Genomic DNA, 20,152 nt, shown 5'->3' on the forward strand with positions numbered 1-20,152 from the left:
GTGCTTCTTCTTGCGCTCAGAAGATAAGGAGTCGTCCCCCAGCAGGCGGGGTTACACCGCGGGCGGAGGGAATGAGGGTTCAGGGGCCTGTTGGTATGGCTTGGTCCTCGATCACCGGGGGTCTTCCTGAGGATTCCTGGGGGGGGGGCAGTCTGCTCCCCGAGGCGCATAGATTTCTTACAGGACTAAGTCATTAGGATGAGCAGCCAGCCGGCATCTCCCCGCTCACCGCCGCCAGGCTCCTCCTTCTGGGTCGGCCCCTCCTTCTCTCCCGCGGATTTCTTGGAATCCTTTGCATTTTTTACATTTGTGCAAGATTTGCAAGTGCGATGCAATGCAGACAACATGCAGCACCACAACACCCAGCACCCGAGAAATAGGCCAACCACACGACAACCTTCACTGCATTGTGACAGGAACTCTGGTTCTGGGACAATATGCATCCCTCCGCCTCCAACACACAGTCCTATGTAAATGACCTCCCTCCGCCTCCAACAGACAGTCCCATGTAAATGACCCCCCTCCACCTCCAACAGACAATCCCATGTAAATGACACCCCTCCACCTCCAATAGACAGTCCCATGTAAATGACCTCCCTCTGCCTCCAACACACAGTTCCATGTAAATGACATTCTTCCACCTCCAACAGACAATCCCATGTAAATGTCCTCCCTCCGCCTCCAATACACAGTCCCATGTAAATGACCTCCCTCCGCCTCCAACAGACAGTCCCATGTAAATGACCTCCCTCTAACACACATTCCCATGTAAATGACCTCCCTCCGCCTCCAACACACAGTCCCATGTAAATGACCTCCCTTCGCCTCCAACACACAGTCCCATGTAAATGACACCCCTCCGCCTCCAACACACAGTCCCATGTCAGTAACGTCTCTCCCCCTCCATTATACCTTGAGTATTAGGGATCTAGGGGGACATTCAGCAGACCTCCCGGAACGGTGGGGCAGCCCCTGCAATGGAGAACAGTCCCCTGGATCTGGGATGGCTGTGAGCACCGTCACATGATGATCCGCCCATAGCGCTAATTACGGGGGTTATGGATGCCACATAGAATACTGCGTCTCCCTGCAAATGTCCCCAGCAAAATCAGCAGGAAAACCGTCGCAGTGACCGCCATTCCTGCACGTGGATGTGATGGATCCATAAGATATCCCTAAGCAGGAAGTGTTGTCATAGGGACACAAGATTGTGTTATACTCACCTACCAACCTCATGCATTAAAGGGGAAAGTAACAGGTGATGTTCCAGAAGCTGCGGCGCTGCATGTTTTGCGCACTGCGTCTCCATCGTCTGCTCTGTCGCTGCAGGGTGCTCATGTCTTCCAAGTACCCCGAGGGGGTGACGGGGCGAGTGGAGTTTAATGAGGACGGAGACAGGAAGTTTGCCAATTACAGCATCATGAACCTGCAGAACCGCAAACTCGTCCAAGTCGGTATCTTCAACGGCAGTCACGTGAGTCGGGGGCATTTGGGGGTAACAGCAGTGAGCCGTGTGAACTCCACCGCAGACCTATAGCGCCGCCCACTTGTCGGTCTTCACCTGCACTTTATTACCGCCATACCACTTCTATAATAATTCATCTGTCTATGTGAAGTGTTTTTGGCTCAGCCGGATCTGTGGGGGTGAAGAGGTTCCCCCCCCTCTTATCTGCACTTATGGGGGTCATACAGCAGTTTGGCCGCCTGTTGGTGTGAGGTCTGCTATATGGTTAGTAGAGGCGCTGGCGAGGTGTGAGCGCTCTCGCCCCCGTGTGGTGGTCATGTACAAGGTCGAAATAACTAGTCACTGGGGAGTAGGGCTGCCGAACAATGCAGAAGGCGTGTGGTCCGGGCCGTGGTCAGGGGCGTGGCTTATCACAAAGTAAAACATTACCTCTCAGTGGCCCCAGTGATCATAGTACGCTCCCTTAGTGGCTCCAATAGTGTCCCAAATAATAATTATGTAGCCCGAATAGTAATAGTGCACCCCTTAGTGACCCCAATGGTAATACTGCCGGGATAGTGACCCCAATAATAATAGTGCACCCACACAAAAGTGGTCCAAATAGTAATGGTGCCCCCCCTTACTGACTGCGGGGATAATAGTGCTCCCAATAGAGGCCCCAAAGATAATGGTGTCCCCAATAGTAACAGTGCCCCCAGTGGTAATAGTGCGCCCCCTTATTGTCCTTGAGCTGCAAGTAGTTTTACTCACCGCGGCGACTGTAGAGAGGGACCCACAGCACGCAGCACAGATGCCGAGGGAGGAAGCAGGTGTCTGCCTGCCGACGTTGTGGCTGCCGGATGGGAGCTGCTTCAGTGAGTAAAGCTACTTGCTGCAATGGCTGCTGCCCAATTACAGTCCGGGAGGCAACCAAACTGGGGAGAGACTGACGATCAAACAGGATGGAGTTATTAGACCCGCCCCCTGGGAGGAGCAAGTGTGCAGGGTATAAATGAGGGAGCTTGGCACAAAAGGGTAGCGGAAGGTGCGAGAGGCCGAGCATGAAAAGTCTGCTGGAGTGACTGCAAACCTGGAGACGTCTCTGACCGCCGAGAGAAGAGAACCTCCTCCCTCACGGAGGCTGCGAGCGCCGGGCCTCAACCATGGGCTGTGGGGATTGTTCCCCGATCCCGGGGGCCGTAAGCTCGTATTGACTGCTCTTTCCCTCTGAGCTGGGCCCTGCCTGCCGCAGCGTTTGTCCCGTCTCTTATACTTATACGCCCGCCATGTTTACTTCCATTGGTTGTCAATTTTTGCATTTCTCTGCCATATCTTGCTAATTAAAGGGGTCTTCCACCAGTCCTGATCACCACATCACTGCCATGAGCATCTGTCGCCCCGTTCTGTGGGATGCCACTATGTGGGTCGCCCCGTTCTGTGGGATGCCACTATGTGGGTCGCCACGTTCTGTGGGATGCCCCTATGTGGGTCGCCCCGTTCTGTGGGATGCCACTATGTGGGTCGCCCCGTTCTATGGGATGCCACTATGTGGGTCGCCCCGTTCTATGGGATGCCACTATGTGGGTCGCCCCGTTCTGTGGGATGCCACTATGTGGGTCGCCCCGTTCTGTGGGATGCCACTATGTGGGTCGCCCCGTTCTGTGGGATGCCACTATGTGGGTCGCCCCGTTCTGTGGGATGCCACTATGTGGGTCGCCCCGTTCTGTGGGATGCCACTATGTAGGTCGCCCCGTTCTGTGGGATGCCCCTATGTGGGTCGCCCCGTTCTGTGGGATGCCCCTATGTGGGTCGCCCCGTTCTGTGGGATGCCCCTATGTGGGTCGCCCCGTTCTGTGGGATGCCCCTATGTGGGTCGCCCCGTTCTGTGGGATGCCCCTATGTGGGTCGCCCCGTTCTGTGGGATGCCCCTATGTGGGTCGCCCCGTTCTGTGGGATGCCCCTATGTGGGTCGCCCCGTTCTGTGGGATGCCACTATGTGGGTCGCCCCGTTCTGTGGGATGCCACTATGTGGGTCGGCCCGTTCTGTGGGATGCCACGATGTGGGTCGGCCCGTTCTGTGGGATGCCACGATGTGGGTCGCCCCGTTCTGTGGGATGCCACGATGTGGGTCGCCCCGTTCTGTGGGATGCCACGATGTGGGTCGCCCCGTTCTATGGGATGCCACGATGTGGGTCGCCCCGTTCTATGGGATGCCACGATGTGGGTCGCCCCGTTCTATGGGATGCCACGATGTGGGTCGCCCCGTTCTATGGGATGCCACGATGTGGGTCGCCCCGTTCTATGGGATGCCACGATGTGGGTCGCCCCGTTCTATGGGATGCCACGATGTGGGTCGCCCCGTTCTATGGGATGCCACGATGTGGGTCGCCCCGTTCTATGGGATGCCACGATGTGGGTCGCCCCGTTCTATGGGATGCCACGATGTGGGACGGTAACTGTTTTTATCCTTTTTATTTTTTTATAGATAATGCAAAATGAAAGAAAAATAATTTGGCCGGGCGGCGAAACGGAGAAACCGCAAGGTTACAAAATGTCAACCAATTTAAAGGTAATAGTTGAAGTTCTCGGTATGATTTTCGTCAGAATCGTCACATTATGCTGTAGAGAAAAATGTGAGAATGCAGCTTAAATTACAGCGAATCTGAATCTAGAACGACAAAATATTTTGGCGCAATCTTAAAGGGACAGTTCAGATTAAATTGAGGCTCATTTATGAAACGGTCTAAAAGAAAATCTGCCTTTGTGCCCCGGCAACCAATCAGAGTGCAGCTTTCATTTCTTAAACTGGTGAGGTAATATGAAAGCTGCCTTCTGATTGGTTGCCGGGGCACATAGACAGTGTTTCTATTAGACAGTTTTGTGCCCCCCTTTCTTTTGCTAAAGGGGTGGAGCATGATAGAGGGATTCAAAGAACAGGCAGTGTCAGGCTCCGCCCTCTTATGGGTTGTGCCTGAACTGTTCCTTTAGTTACATCAGTCGTCCGTCTGCTCACCGTCTTTTCCTTCCCCCTCAGATAGTCACCATTCACCAGGAACCCTTTGTGTACGTGAAGTCGGCCCTGCCGGACGGCTCCTGTAAAGAGGAATATGCCATAACTGGGGACCTGATCAAAAAGGTTCCATGTTTAGGACCCAACGATACGATTCCAGGTAGAGGATTCCCCAATTAAACCGACTCCGCGCTGTAATGTGATGTGGGTTATGGTCATTCTGATGTCCACCCTTCTGTCACCAGGGCGCCCCACCGTACCTCAATGCTGTTACGGCTTCTGTATCGACTTATTACTGAAACTCGCCAAAGAGATGAATTTCAATTACGAGTTTCACCTAGTGGCTGATGGGAAGTTTGGTACCCAGGAGCGGGTGAGTCGTCAAGATGCCATCGGCCAATTGTTTCTATGTATGTCCATTATTCGGTACATTTTATACACTGGTCCTTTTTTAGACCCCCCCCCCCCCCCCCGTCATCACACGATTGGTGGTTCCCTTTCATGCGGCATAAAATAACATGACAAGTAATCAAGGAAAACATCCAGCGAGGGGGGATCCTGTGGGGGAAACAACTCATCACTGAAAGGGGTCGGAGGAGGATGTCAGGAATCGTTCTGACCAACAGGCTGCACAGTCAGCTGAATACAACGCTGGAGCGCCAACTAACGTGTCCGAACGCACAACTCGCCGTTCCTCCACACGGATGGTGTAACAGCGGGCGACCAGTTCCAGCGCCATTGTGTCTAAGAGGAACACAAAGACTCAAGCGGGCAAAAGAGCGCAAAACTTGTATCACTGAGCAGCGGGAAAACATCTTCTGGTCAGATGGGCCCAGATTTATGTTCCTGATGGGAGGTCAGAATTTGGCACAAGCAGCATGAATCGCTGACCCCTTCCTGTCAGCTGGTTAGAACATGTCAGCACCGCCATCTAATCTGCAGCAACTGCAGGAAGCTTCCTGTCTGCAGGGGCCGATATTCCTGCAGGAGGATTTCATCGCCGAGTGGAGTCTACGCCGCAACGAAACACTGCGGCTCTGAAGGTGAAAGGAGTCCAACACTACTAGATGGGGGCGAATAAAGGGGTCACTAGGTGTATATATACCATACCACCCAATCATTGGGTTAGTTCACAGAACTGTACTATGCCCCCAAAGGGGAGGGACTTATGCAGATATGCCCCAAAATTTCTGAAAAAGATACATGCTACAATTTGTTTACCCAAACCAAGTGTCACGGCTCGCTGGCTGCGAATAAGGATCAGGGCCGCGGTGACATCATGGCATCAGCCCCGACTCACGTGAGCCTCACACCGATGCATGCTTAGTCGCATTTTGGTGCCGGACGCTGTGTGTTGGGCACACAGATATAGCGCTTTAGTTCGTCCCGCTCCGTGGGACTGAAGTCCGGACTTTGGGCAAATGACGTCTGCAGACGTTCTGCTCCCCACGCTGCGCGCCGTATGACATGGTGCTCGGTCATGTTGGTGGAGACACGGAGCTGTACCAGAGTATTACCACAGGGGAGGTGATGCCACATTTCCGAGATGTCTCTGTACCCGTTTGTGGAGGCTACTCTTCAATATAACCAAGGGCCGAGTCCTTCCAGCAGAACCTCCCATACCATAACAGAACCTCCTCCAAACCTCACTGACGATTGAGTCACATAGAAACCACTCTCCAGACAACCATCACACCCAAGTGCCGTCATCCGAATGTGTACCGCCATCCGAAGATGGTGAACTGTGATTCATCTATTCCCAACACTTGCTTCCACTCACTTACAGTCCGTCGCTCCGAGCCCCATCGCATGCGCCGCTGTGCAGTCACTGCTGTGATGTTGTGTGCAGCCGCTCGTCCATGGTAACTCTTCCCATGCCGTTCCCTACGGAGGGTTCTGGTACTAATGGATGTTCCAATGTCCTGTGAGACCCCCTGAGTGAGGGCAGACGGTGTGTGTGATGACTTCACAGCTCCTACAAGGCTTCGTTGTCTGCGGTCTGTCAGTTTACGAGGTCTAAATGAATGTGGCGGCACTGCACACACCGGATGGCTTCCATCACCAAATAACATGGCCAACACTGGAAGGTCCAGAAGTTGCAATGTCCTTACTGATTGGTTGGTGACATCCCACCACCAGACCCTGTTGTCAGCTCTAGACCTGGTAACATCCCACCACCAGACCCCTTTGTCAGCTCTATAACTGGTGACATCCCCCCACCAGACCCCGTTGTCGGCTGTACACCTGGTGACATCCCACCACCAGACCCTGTTGACATCTGTACACCTGGTGACATCCCCCCACGAGACCCCGCTGTCAGCTCTACACCTGGTGATATCCCGCTACCAGACCCCGTTGTCAGCTCTATACCTGGTGACATCCCACCACCGGACCCCGTTGTCAGCTCTACAGCTGGTGACACCCCCCCCACGAGACCCCGTTGTCAGCTCTACACCTGGTGACATCCTAGCATCAGACCCCGTTGTCAGCTTTACACCTGGTGACATCCCACCACCAGACCCCGTTGTCAGCTCTACACCTGGTGACATCCCGCTACCAGACGCCGTTGTCAGCTCTATACCTGGTGACATCCCACCACTGGACCCCGTTGTCGGCTCTACACCTGGTGACATCCCCCCACCAGACCCCGTTGTCAGCTCTACACCTGATAACATCCTAGCATCAGACCCCATTGTCAGCTTTACACCTGGTGTCATCCCCCCACCAGACCCTGTTGTCAGCTCTACACCTGGTGACATCCCCCCACCAGACCCCGTTGTCAGCTCTACACCTGGTGACATTCCCCCACCAGACCCCGTTGTTAGCTCAACACCTGGTGACATCCTATCATCAGACCCCGTTGTCAACTTTACACCTGGTGACATCCCCCCACGAGACCCTGTTGTCAGCTCTACACCTGGTGACATCCTAGCATCAGACCCCGTTGGCAGCTCTACACCTGGTGACATCCCACCACCGGACCCCGTTGTCGGCTCTACACCTGGTGACATCCCACCACCGGACCCCGTTGTCGGCTCTACACCTGGTGACATCCCACCACCAGACCTCGTTGTCAGCTCTACACCTGGTAACATCCTAGCATCAGACCCCATTGTCAGCTTTACACCTGGTGACATTCCCCCCACCAGACCCTGTTGTCAGCTCTACACCTGGTGACATTCCCCCACGAGACCCCGTTTTCAGCTCTACACCTGGTGACATCCCCCCACCAGACCCCGTTGTCAGCTCTACACCTGGTGACATCCCCCCACCAGACCCTGTTGTCAGCTCTACACCTGCTGACATCCCCTCCACCAGACCCCGTTGTCAGCTCTACACCTGGTGACATCCTAGCATCAGACCCAGTTGTCAGCTCTACACCTGGTGACATCCTAGCATCAGACCCCATTGTCAGCTCTACACCTGGTGACATCCCCCCACCAGACCCCGTTGTCAGCTCTGCACCTGGTGACATCCCCCCACCAGACCCCATTGTCAGCTCTATACCTGGTGACATCCTAGCATCAGACCCAGTTGTCAGCTCTACACCTGGTGACATCTCCCCACCAGACCCCGTTGTCAGCTCTACACCTGGTGACATCTCCCCACCAGACCCCGTTGTCAGCTCTACACCTGGTGACATCCCCCCACCAGACCCCGTTGTCAGCTCTACACCTGGTGACATTCCCCCACCAGACCCCGTTGTCAGCTCTACACCTGGTGACATCCCACCACCAGACCCAATTGTCAGCTCTACACCTTGTGACATCCCCTCACCAGACCACGTTTTCAGCTCTACACCTGGTGACATCCCCCCACCAGACCCTGTTGTCGGCTCTACACCTGGTGACATCCCCCCACCAGACCCTGTTGTCGGCTCTACACCTGGTGACATCCCCCCACCAGACCCTGTTGTCGGCTCTACACCTGGTGACATCCCCCCACCAGACCTCGTTGTCAGCTCTACACCTGGTGATATCCCACCACCAGACCCTGTTGTCGGCTCTACACCTGGTGACATCCCACCACCAGACCCTGTTGTCGGCTCTACACCTGGTGACATCCCCCCACCAGACCTGGTTGTCAGCTCTACACCTGGTGACATCCCCCCACCAGACCTCGTTGTCAGGTCTACACCTGGTGACATCCCCCCACCAGACCCCGTTGTCAGCTCTACACCTGGTGACATCCCCCCACCAGACCCCGTTGTCAGCTCTACACCTGGTGACATCTGATGGTTTCTGTACTGGGATCTCCTGTGTGTTTCTCTCCTTTATACCTGATGCTCACACAACACCTGGCAGTGCCGGACTGCTGGGGGCCAATACTTCTGTCAGCACAGTGTCTATATACCACATGGACACTTCGGAGCTAAACTTCATCCAGTGGAGGACCGGCTATATGAGAGCAGTTCACACAGAAGCAGCTGGAAGTGACCCCACAGGCCGGGTGGGACGACATGCCGCTGGCTCATCCACTTGTGGGATTACGCGCAGCTGCTGGTGGATTAATCGGGGATAATACCTGACAAATTCACTTTGCCTCTTAGACTCTTTGCTGTCAGATGTTCCTAATGTTATAAACTTGCACTTGTAATCATCTTAGATTAATCTGATAAGAGCGTCCGCTCGGAATGGGGAGTAACGCGCCTGCGCCGTCTCCTTGCAGGTTAATAACAGTAATAAGAAGGAATGGAACGGGATGATGGGCGAGCTGCTGAGCGGTCAAGCCGACATGATCGTCGCCCCCCTGACCATCAACAACGAGCGCGCTCAGTACATCGAATTCTCCAAACCTTTCAAGTACCAGGGGCTGACCATCCTCGTGAAAAAGGTAGGTGGGGTAGGACATAGGGGAGACTGGGCCCCAGAGCAAGAGCAAAATGGGGCCCCCACCTGGTCACCACGGCATTTTCACAACAGGGCAGCCTGGGGTTTGTTGGTGCTTTTATAAGCCTCTTGCAGGGTCTCTTCCCCTCAGACTTCTTCCCCGTCCCTGTGGAGATGGAGCCTTGCCCAGGAGATGAATACTTTAGGTTAATTGGATAATGGCCCCTTTGTTTTATGGGCCCCATAGCAGCTGCCTTGTCCACAGCCGAGCAGACAGCTGGGTAGATTGAGGCCTTGTCACAGTGGCTCCACCATCTCCTCCCCTGGGGGTAGCTCAGGACCCAACCACGTTACTGCAGGGTGTGATTACAGGGGAAGTAATCGGCGGTTACCTTGAGTCAATTTGTCACACGTGACGCGACCTTTCCGTCCTCTGCGATAAAACTTGACGAAGAAATAAAGTAGTTCACTCACATGGAAACTTTCTGAACAAAAGCGGGAACGGTCGGTAATGTCCATTTACTGTTAATTGACAGAGTCCAAACCACATCAACAGTCCTGGTACAGATACAACAACTCAGAGAAGAGTGACAGAGAGGATTCTCGGGGGATCTTAGATGATCCACAGTCCCAGTTATCTGTGTGATCCCGCTCCTGGCGAATCTCTCTAGCGGTTCACACTCACGTTAGTTGTGTTCTCCTTGGTTTGAAGTGGCTTGTCTCACTCTCAGCAGCACCGAGGTTTCCTGGGCAGGCTGGGCATCAGACCATCGTTTGGCCTCCTCCATGCTCCACACACGGACGGATCTCAGACGTTCACCCCTAGACTTCTGCTCAGACTGACTGCTGCTCTGTACTCCTCTATTCTGCATAGCATCCTTGCAAACACACACACACACACACACACACACACACACACACATATATATATATAACATAGTCACATGACTCACACAATGATACATTTTCCAGACATTAACCCATTCAGTACTGCAGAAGTGCAATACACATAAATCTAATGCATACTACACATAAGACGCTGACATGAGACAGACACAAAACATTATGGAGGGGCCCCACCAACTCTGGGCCACTACATTATGTACATACTAGGGAACTAGAAGCTTGGGTTTCTCGAGCACTGAGGCCTAACAATGCCCTGCAGGTCAATCATCTAGAAGAGATGTGGCTGGGGTCCGGTGCTCAGATGGTCCTAGGCTCTGGAGATGGGTAGAGACCTGAATAGGAGTAGGGAGAACTTGGCTCAAGTCACTCAAAGTGACCAAACTCTCCAAATCCATGTAGATCGGGGAAGCCGCAATCAGGCCTTCATTGCTGGGGTCAGGCCACACCAGTTCAGTTTGTGGTCTCGCCACAAATTGTGCCCGTGAAGGGATGGAAACCCACAGGAACCGGCTGTAGGTATAATAACCTTCATTGTGATACTCTCAAACTGTTTAAATGGGTTGTCCAGGGTTAGAAAAACATGGCCGTTTTCTTCCAAACACGGTGTCACCCTTGTGTTTCGTATTGCAGTTCAGCAACCACTTATGATGCTGAGCTGCAATACCACATACAACTCTATGGACAAGGGTGGCGCTGTGTTTGGAAGAAAGCAGCCATGTTTTTCTATCCTGCACCACCCCTTAAATAAACTAAAGCTGCCTGAAGGAATATGGAGCAAGCTCCCCCATTCATAGGGTTACTTCTAGTAGGGTGAGGATAATGTCTAGAGGTGTCCTGGTTTGCCAGGAATCTGTAATCACTTCAGGCCTCTTCTTGCTCGGTCCTGGGCTCTCAGGGTTATGTCGGTTTTCATGGTAAGTGTCCGTGCAGAAGTCCAATGCAGGAGGGAAGCCTGGCAACCTCAGTCTGTGGCCGGGTAACAAGCTTGTCAAAACCGTATCAGATGCTTTTCCAGCCAATGCAGAAGTTCAAAATGCCCTTAGGGGTGTAGCGTTCTCCACACAGGTGGAAGGTCTGGACTGCAGGCGGCCGGTTCACCCCGGACTCTTCTCCTGTGAAGCCATGCTGTTGTGATGGATGTAGTATATGGTTGAAGGTCTGGACTGCAGGCGGCCGGTTCACCCCGGACTCTTCTCCTGTGAAGCTGTAGTGATGGATGTAGTATGTGGTGGAAGGTCTGGACTGCAGGCGGCCGGTTCACCCCGGACTATGTGGTGGAAGGTCTGGACTGCAGGCGGCCGGTTCACCCCGGAGTCTTCTCCTGTGAAGCCATGCTGTTGTGATAGATGTAGTATATGGTGGAAGGTCCGGACTGCAGGTGGCCGGTTCACCCGGGAGTCTTCTCCTGTGAAGCCATGCTGTTGTGGTAGATGCAGTATATGGTGGATGGTCTGGACTGCAGGCGGCCGGTTCACCCGGGAGTCTTCTCCTGTGAAGCCATGCTGTTGTGGTAGATGCAGTATATGGTGGAAGGTCTGGACTACAGGCGGCCGGTTCACCCCGGACTATGTGGTGGAAGGTCTGGACTACAGGCGGCCGGTTCACCCCGGACTATGTGGTGGAAGGTCTGGACTGCAGGCGGCCGGTTCACCCCGGACTATTTTGTGAAGCCATGCTGTTGCGGTGGATGCAGTATATGGTGGAAGGTCTGAACTGCAGGTGGCTGGTTCACCCCGGACTCCTCTCCTGTGAAGCTGTTGTGATGGATGTAGTACATGGTGGAAGGTCAGGACTGCAGGCGGCCGGTTCACCCCGGAGTCTTCTCCTGTGAAGCTGTTGGGATAGATGTAGTATATGGTGGAAGGTCTGGACTGCAGGCGGCCGATTCCCCCTGGACTCTTCTTCTGTGAAGCCATGCTATTGTGATGAATGTAGTATATGGTGGAAGGTCTGGACTACAGGCGGCTTGTTCACCCCGGAGTCTTCTCCAGATTCTCTGACTCTCTTGATGATATTATGGACTGTAGATCGGGGGATATTCATAGTCTTCACAATTTTACATTGAGGAACATTTTTCTGAAATTGTTGTACAATTTTTCACAGATTGGTGAACCTCTGAACATCTTCTGAGAGACTCTCTAACATGCTCTTTTTTATACACAATCATGGTTGTTTTTCATTAGTACCACTTATTTTCCAGCCTTTTGTTATGCCTGCTCAAACTTTTATCAGATGTGTTGCTGCCACCAATTTCTAAATGAGGTAATTAAAAAAAATTGAAACAGAGAAATATCAACCCACTTTTAATGATCTGGTGTGGCTTTGGAGCCTTTTGTTGTAACCCAAGCAGACAGTTAGCGTGGTCAGTTAAGCCAGGGGTCAGTAACAGGTAGGTATCTGTTGCAGTACAGAGGAGCGAACAGGTAGCATAGTCAGGGGAAGCCAGAGGTCAGTAATGGTAGTATCAGTTCGGTTCAGAAGAACAGGCAGGTGGTGGCACTTGCCTACAAGCTGGGAGCTCAATGATCACACAATGAGCAAGGTACAAGGCCAGGTTTCAATAGTGTGCCTAACCAAGGGAACGGGGTGGAGCCAGACAGGGAAACTGGAACTAGATTGCAAGAGCAAGAAACATCAAGCCAGGTTTATGCAGGGGAGCAAGCCAAAGAGCTGTCGGCTGGAGTACAAAAGCTCCTAGGTTCGATCCTCAACATCCCCTACCCACCTTTCTATATGTATTCTATGTTCTACTTAGGAATTAACTATGGTTATGGGATTTCTGAATCACTGCATTTTTCCTTAACATTGATTTACATTTTACATAGCAGAATTGGGGTTGTACTGCTATAAGTAATATCTCCTGTATATAGTGATATGGAGCATGCTGGTATAACCTGGGTATCTCCTGTATATAATTATATATGTACAGCTGGTATAAGTTATACATCCTGTATATAGTGATATGGAGCATGCTGGTATAACCTGGGTATCTCCTGTATATAATTATATATGTACAGCTGCTATAAGTAATATCTCCTGTATACAGTGTTATGGAGCATGCTGGTATAACCTGGGGATCTCCTGTATATAATTATATATGTACAGCTGCTATAAGTTATACATCTCCTGTATATAGTGATATGGAGCATGCTGGTATAACCTGGGGATCTCCTGTATATAGTGATATGGAGCATGCTGGTATAACCTGGGGATCTCCTGTATATAATTATATATGTACAGCTGGTATAAGTTATACATCCTGTATATAGTGATATGGTGCATGCTGCTATAACCTGGGTATCTCCTGTATATAATTATATATGTACAGCTGGTATAAGTTATACATCCTGTATATAGTGATATGGAGCATGCTGGTATAACCTGGGTATCTCCTGTATATAATTATATATGTACAGCTGCTATAAGTAATATCTCCTGTATACAGTGTTATGGAGCATGCTGGTATAACCTGGGGATCTCCTGTATATAATTATATATGTACAGCTGGTATAAGTTATACATCCTGTATATAGTGATATGGAGCATGCTGGTATAACCTGGGTATCTCCTGTATATAATTATATATGTACAGCTGGTATAAGTTATACATCTCCTGTATATAGTGATATGGAGCATGCTGGTATGACCTGGGTATCTCCTGTATATAATGATATATGTACAGCTGGTATAAGTTATACATTCCCTGTATATAGTGATATGGAACATGCTGGTATAACCTGGGTATCTCCTGTATATAATGATATATGTATAGCAGTGATGTAGATAATGAATCTATCTCCTTCCATGCAGGAAATCCCCCGCAGTACGCTGGACTCATTTATGCAGCCTTTCCAGAGTACCCTTTGGCTCCTGGTTGGGCTCTCGGTGCACGTGGTGGCGGTTATGTTGTACCTGCTGGATCGGTTCAGGTGAGCACTACAATACTAGTTATTCTCTCTCCCCTCGGCATGCAGAGTGCAGTTATGGTTCTGCTCCTCAGATGAGTATTTGTGATGCTCCTGTATGTCTGTCGGCCGTTACAGGCTCTTATATCTACAGGGTCACACTTTGCTCTGCTGGCGGCACGGTAACTTCTTTCATTTAGCCTTGGCACACACAGCGGTGCCCCCGGGTCTCGCCCGCCCCACGCAATCCTCGGTGGTCAAACACCACAGGGCCACAAGCAGGGAGGCCATGTTCTGTATGTCGCGGTCTTATATTGTCTTACCGTATATCACATCTCTCCTTCCAGTCCATTTGGCCGGTTTAAAGTGAACACCGAGGAGGAGGAGGAGGACGCGCTGACGCTTTCTTCTGCCATGTGGTTTTCCTGGGGCGTGCTGCTGAACTCTGGGATCGGAGAAGGTGAAGTCTATGTCTGCGGTATCTGTAGTATTCACAGTATCAGTGGCTCTACATGAACTACACTCCTTACCTGGGGAGATTCCAGCACTCAATGTCGCCCCCTGCTGGACAGCCCCGAGCACACAGCTGTCCTGCCCTTCTTGAATGTGATGTACAGGATCAGATCATGAAGAAGGAAGCATCTATACCATCCTGATAGATAAAACACAAAGTGTGTTGGTGACAACTTCTCAAAAAGTGTGAACCCCCCTCCCCCCAAAAAACTATGTATGCCCCCCTGAAAAGTAGGTTAGCTCCATGCTACAAGATGTATGCTTGACCCTCCCAAAACATGCAGCGCCCCAAGAACTATGAGGGCTCCCCTCAAAAAGTGTGTGACCCCCAGAGGTTTGTGTGACACTCAAAAGTATGTGTAAGCTTGAAATATTGTGCCCCCCCCCCCCAATAATATGTGCCTTCAAAAAATATGTAAAACTCCCTCCCAAAAAAAATGTGGAGCTTCTGCCACAAAAATGACCCCCAAAAATGTGACCACCCCCTAAAAACTGTGGTCCTCCTGCCTCTAAAAGTATTTGTGACCCAGCCCCCAAATCTTTATGAACCCCCAAAATATGCATGATCCCTAAAAGTATGTGCTTTGTAAAGCATGCAAATCTCCACCCCACAAAAAATGTGGAGCGCCCGCCTCAAAAAGGATATGTACACCCCAAAATATTTTGCCCTCAAAACTATGTGCATGTCCCATAAGTAGGTGTAAAAAGTATTTGCTCCCCTGAAAAGTATGTGAGCAATGAAGGAAATGACGGGCAAAAGTTTTCTCGAATCTGTTTCACATTTTCGCATAGCGGGCTTTATGGCTAGTGTATGATATTTGACTAGCTCCGCCCCCAGGCTCGTATTGACTAGCGGTATAATGCGGGTGCTGTAATGCCATTGTTACCATGCGGCGGCTGCTGGTCCTCCCGGGGCAGCGGTGTGCGGGTTCCTGCGGTTGGGGTGCGTCCCCCTGGCTGGTTGTCTGGCTGTCAGGGACACGGGTGCCTGGCCGGCGTGGGCAGTGTGGTGCTGGTGGAATGCGGCGCCGTGCGCACCTGTGAGTGCAGCTGCCGTGCAAGAGCTCCCCTTTGTTGTTTTCTATTGGGAGTTGTCTGTCTCCCTCTCTCTGTCCCTAGACAGAGGCTTTTCTTTAAAGGTCAGGCAGAGACTTGCAATCACTGCCAGTTATTGGTTTCCCTCAGTGTGCTAGCTAGTCTGCCTTTGTTGGTCTCCTGCTTCTGTCATCTTGTCTGCTATACTTTGCTGTTATCAGCCAGGTTTCTCCATCTGCCTCAGTTCTGCTTAGTATTGTTCATGTTGGTTATTTACATCTGCCTTTTTCTGTCAGTATTCTACCTTTACCATCCTGGTACGCCAGCGTCCCTTTTTTGGTCCCAAGTGAGAGTAGGGACCGTCGCCCAGTTGCCCGCCTGGGGTTAGCCAGGAGTGGAGGCAAGTAGGCAGGGACAGGGGTTGTGGGTGAGATCTAGGACACCCGGACTGGCGTATGAAGGGTAGTATACCATAACAGCCAGATCAGCTCTCGGATCCGAGGACTAAAGAGTTCTTGCCTCGGCCGCCATCAGCATCTACTTCCCTGGATACAGTAGTGGTTAAAGCTCAGAATCTGCTCCCCGCATTATATTATAGGGGGTAATGTCGGCCCCCCAGTCACCGGATCAGAGTCAAGATGATCAATAGATTTCCTATTCTGGCACAGCAGTGACTAGCGATTCTTGTTCTTCTGCAGGGGCACCAAGAAGCTTCTCGGCTCGGATCCTCGGGATGGTGTGGGCCGGGTTCGCTATGATCATTGTGGCCTCCTACACTGCTAACCTGGCTGCCTTCCTGGTGCTGGACCGGCCCGAGGAAAGGATCACCGGGATAAATGACCCCCGAGTGAGTAGCCTCATGTAGGATAGGACTCCATATATGGGCGCCAGAACAAGACCGCAGTAATTGGTAACCTACAGGGCATGTACATATGACGGCACATTGTGGATTGAGGAGGTCAAGGCCTCTTATGTCTGGATGAGCAGAGTCCGAGGAGCAGACCCTCAGCCGAGGAGACAGTGGCGTAGGGAATAAACTTTGTCACGGGGCTCTACCGTCTCCCCCCTACGGGTGGCTAAGAACCCGACCTCATTACTGACAAGGGGAGATCACAATGAGTAACCTGAGTTACCTTTTAGCCCTGTTTGTCACCGTGACGCCAACGTTCCATCTTCTGCGGCAGATCACCCAACTTGGATAAAGTAGTCCACACACTCAAACTCTCGATGAAGTAACAATAAAACAGTTCTTGCACAAAACAACTTGTAGAGTGTAGAAGCAGTGAGGGTCCCGGGGCATTATGCATCCACAGTCCTAGTTATCTGTAGGATCTATCTCATGGCCTAACTCTCACTACTGCCAGACACTCACTTTCCTCGCACACTTGCGGCTTCTCTCTCTCCGGTTACATGCGGTTCTTGCGTTACATACCCACGTGTTTCCGTCATGTCTGGGCTTTCACGTTCTGTAAAGGCCACCTCTAGGAGGAGGAATTCTGGGATGGCTACGCTCTGGTCGGAGCAGCAGACCACCTCTCCTCTTCCTCCATTGCTCCTCACCGACTCTCTTCACATCACCTGCACATAAACACGTGACTAGACAAACCGATACATTTCCCAGACATTAACCCTTTCATGCCTGCAGATGCCAATACACATAAACCTGATGCATTCCCCATTTAAGACAATAGGGCAAACATAAAACATGTGTTTTGGGATCCCCTCCAGCACCTCAGAATTCTTGCCCACTACAGATGCCGGTCTCTGTTTGGACTACACATCCTGAAAGATAGCCATCAGTCATAGGTCACATCTAGCCAACGCTTCTGTCAGAGGGCAGGCCTAGAACACCTTTCATAGACGTCTATAGATAATCATCACAACTCACTTCACAGAGCATGCCCACAACACTCTCCCATTGAAAAACTATATGCCATGGTCACAGCTCACCTCCTCCCTTCAGAAGTCACAAAGCATGCCCACAATGTTCTCCAATGGAAATGTATATTTCATGGTCACAGCTCACCTCCACTTCCTCCCTGCACAGATCACAGAGCATTCTCCCATAGACGTCAGTGGGTCCCCTCCTGCGCATTGTGTCTACGGCCCATGAGTTCTGTTAACCGCAGCTCAGACAAGACAACAACCCTCATAGTTATTTTTGTACTACATTCGCCTACACAGTGCAGACGCTTGGTGGCTGCCAGTAGTGACAGCGGACAGCGGGTCGGTGCGCCGGAGCACAACCCCCGACAGGTGAAACACAACACAATGTGATGCCGTAAACCCCAAGCCTTATGTCTGCATGGTATTTCTCAGCGGTCACGGGGCGTGAGGTCCCTTCAGTCATTACTCAATGACTCATTGGACTTTGGACATATCCAGTATCAATGCTTCATTATGTCCTGCTGTAATCTTAAAGGAGCGATCTGATTTCTAAAGCCCAATCACAAATAGATTACTAGTGATCTGGAGTAGAGAGGAGTCCTAAAGCGGAGGACCCAGAACATCCACACATTACTGGCACATCCCAGAGAAATCCATGACAATTGTGTAATACTTCATTTTACCTCTGGGGGCGCTGAAGGGGAACTGCACACTTGCTGTGTAACGGGTGGCAGGTTAAGTGATGGTGCGGCGATGACAAAATCAACTGTACTGAACAGGAACGATATCTGCATCGTGTCGCTCCGTAGGAGAGTTCAGATACTTAAAGGGGTTTGTCATTAAAACCAAACCCCATCCCCCAGCTGGGCCCTGCCTTAAATAACAAACGGGGGTATACTCCCCTCTCCTGGGGTCCCGGGATGCAGCTGACATCGGTGCTAACTTCCAGGTAGACGGACAGGCAGAAGCATGTGACCACTGTGGCCAATCAGAGGCCGTAGCGTCACCGTCTCTAAACTCCTGGCAGAATGGCGGCCAAGATATGAGCGCTGATGCCAGGAGGGCCGATGGTGATGCTGCGCCCTCAGATTAGCCGCAGCGGTCTGGTAGTCTACCCAGAAGTCACCACTGATGCCAGTGCTGGCTGTCGGCTGCATCTGGGAGCCCCAGGAGCGGTGTAATAACCTTTTTATTTAAAGGGGTTGTCCCGCGCCGAAACGGGTTTTTTTTTTTTTTTTTAAACCCCCCCCCCCGTTCGGCGCGAGACAACCCCGATGCAGGGGTTAAAAAAACAACCCCCACAGCGCTTACCTGATCCTCTGTCTCCATGGACCGCAGGGCTTCTGTGCGGTCCATTGCCGATTCCAGCCTCCTGATTGGCTGGAATCGGCACGTGACGGGGCGGAGCTACACGGAGCGACACGGAGCCCCATTCAGAAAAGAAGAAGACCCGGACTGCGCAAGCGCGGCTAACTTGGCCATCGGAGGGCGAAAATTAGTCGGCACCATGGAGACGAGGACGCCAGCAACGGAGCAGGTAAGTATAAAACTTTTTATAACTTCTGTATGGCTCATAATTAATGCACAATGTATATTACAAAGTGCATTAATATGGCCATACAGAAGTGTATAGACCCACTTGCTGCCGCGGGACAACCCCTTTAAGGCCCAGCTGGGGGGGGGGGGCGGAGTTTATTGTAACTACTGATAACTCAATATCAACCCTCTTAAAGCGACGGTACTGGATTTCTCATTATCCATATTATGACTTCTACCAGCGTAATGCATCGGTACTAACATCGCCCTCATATCTCCTCCCGATGGCAGCGGCGAGGCACCTGACCGTTTAAAGGAATTTGCAGCATAACTGTTACATGCGTGTACTCTACGGTCGGCTCCGACCTCTCACACAGACCGCCACTATATCATAGACGTTATCTTACAGGGGTCAGCATACCATAATGGCGGCTCAATCCCTACGGCACATCAGTCCTCAATTACCTCCTCCTACCCAGGTGCCTCGCTGCCCCCATTATGTGACATAGCCAACAGGTTACATCACATCACCCATGTTACAATGTATCCGTACACTACAAAGACATAACAACTACCCCGCAAGGCCTCACATTAAACTATGGCGCCAAACAACAGTTACGCTCGCAGCACTTCTTTTCATACATGAACCCCACCTGGCAGGGATTCTATACTCATGCAGGCGCCGCGCTGAGTCCATGGTGCTGTCAGCTACTTCAGCCCCCGGGTCATCAGGGCTCGCTGGTCTGGAAGCATCACTGTCTTCTAACCCTGATTCATCAGGGCTCGATGGTGGTCCCGCTGGGTCCAGCGGTCATGTTGCTCAGGCTCTCTCCAGCATGGGGAACTGTCGGCTGCACTGGCCTGGAGTAGGCCTCCGCCACTTGCAGAGTTCCTGCTGGTGGCTGTTGCTTGGGCTCTGCTTCTCGGCTCTGCTTCTCTCATGTCCCTCTGGCTGTGATGCAACCCCTTCCTTTATATAGCCTGAGAACGTTCCTGATGATTCTGGAAGATGGGCGGGGCCTAGCCCTGTTGTCTGCTGCCTGGCAATGATGTAATCAGGGGTGGAGCCACAACCACAAAATCATAG

At 51.7% G+C, this 20,152-nt stretch overlaps 1 protein-coding gene across 2 annotated transcripts in view; it reads left to right on the forward strand.

Annotated features, from left to right (window-relative positions):
- GRIN1 (glutamate ionotropic receptor NMDA type subunit 1) overlaps positions 1–20,152 on the forward strand; it is a 156,670-nt gene that overhangs the window by 80,459 nt on the left and 56,059 nt on the right. For both annotated transcript variants that reach the window (XM_066580013.1, XM_066580014.1), the window contains 8 exons: positions 1,330–1,474; positions 3,930–4,013; positions 4,479–4,614; positions 4,700–4,827; positions 9,123–9,287; positions 14,000–14,118; positions 14,442–14,554; positions 16,341–16,489. In XM_066580013.1, the coding sequence (XP_066436110.1) occupies positions 1,330–1,474; positions 3,930–4,013; positions 4,479–4,614; positions 4,700–4,827; positions 9,123–9,287; positions 14,000–14,118; positions 14,442–14,554; positions 16,341–16,489 (1,039 nt within the window). The remainder of the gene's footprint in view (positions 1–1,329; positions 1,475–3,929; positions 4,014–4,478; positions 4,615–4,699; positions 4,828–9,122; positions 9,288–13,999; positions 14,119–14,441; positions 14,555–16,340; positions 16,490–20,152) is intronic.

The sequence above is a fragment of the Eleutherodactylus coqui genome, chromosome 10 (assembly GCF_035609145.1).
Source record: "Eleutherodactylus coqui strain aEleCoq1 chromosome 10, aEleCoq1.hap1, whole genome shotgun sequence".
Taxonomy (NCBI): domain Eukaryota; kingdom Metazoa; phylum Chordata; class Amphibia; order Anura; family Eleutherodactylidae; genus Eleutherodactylus; species Eleutherodactylus coqui.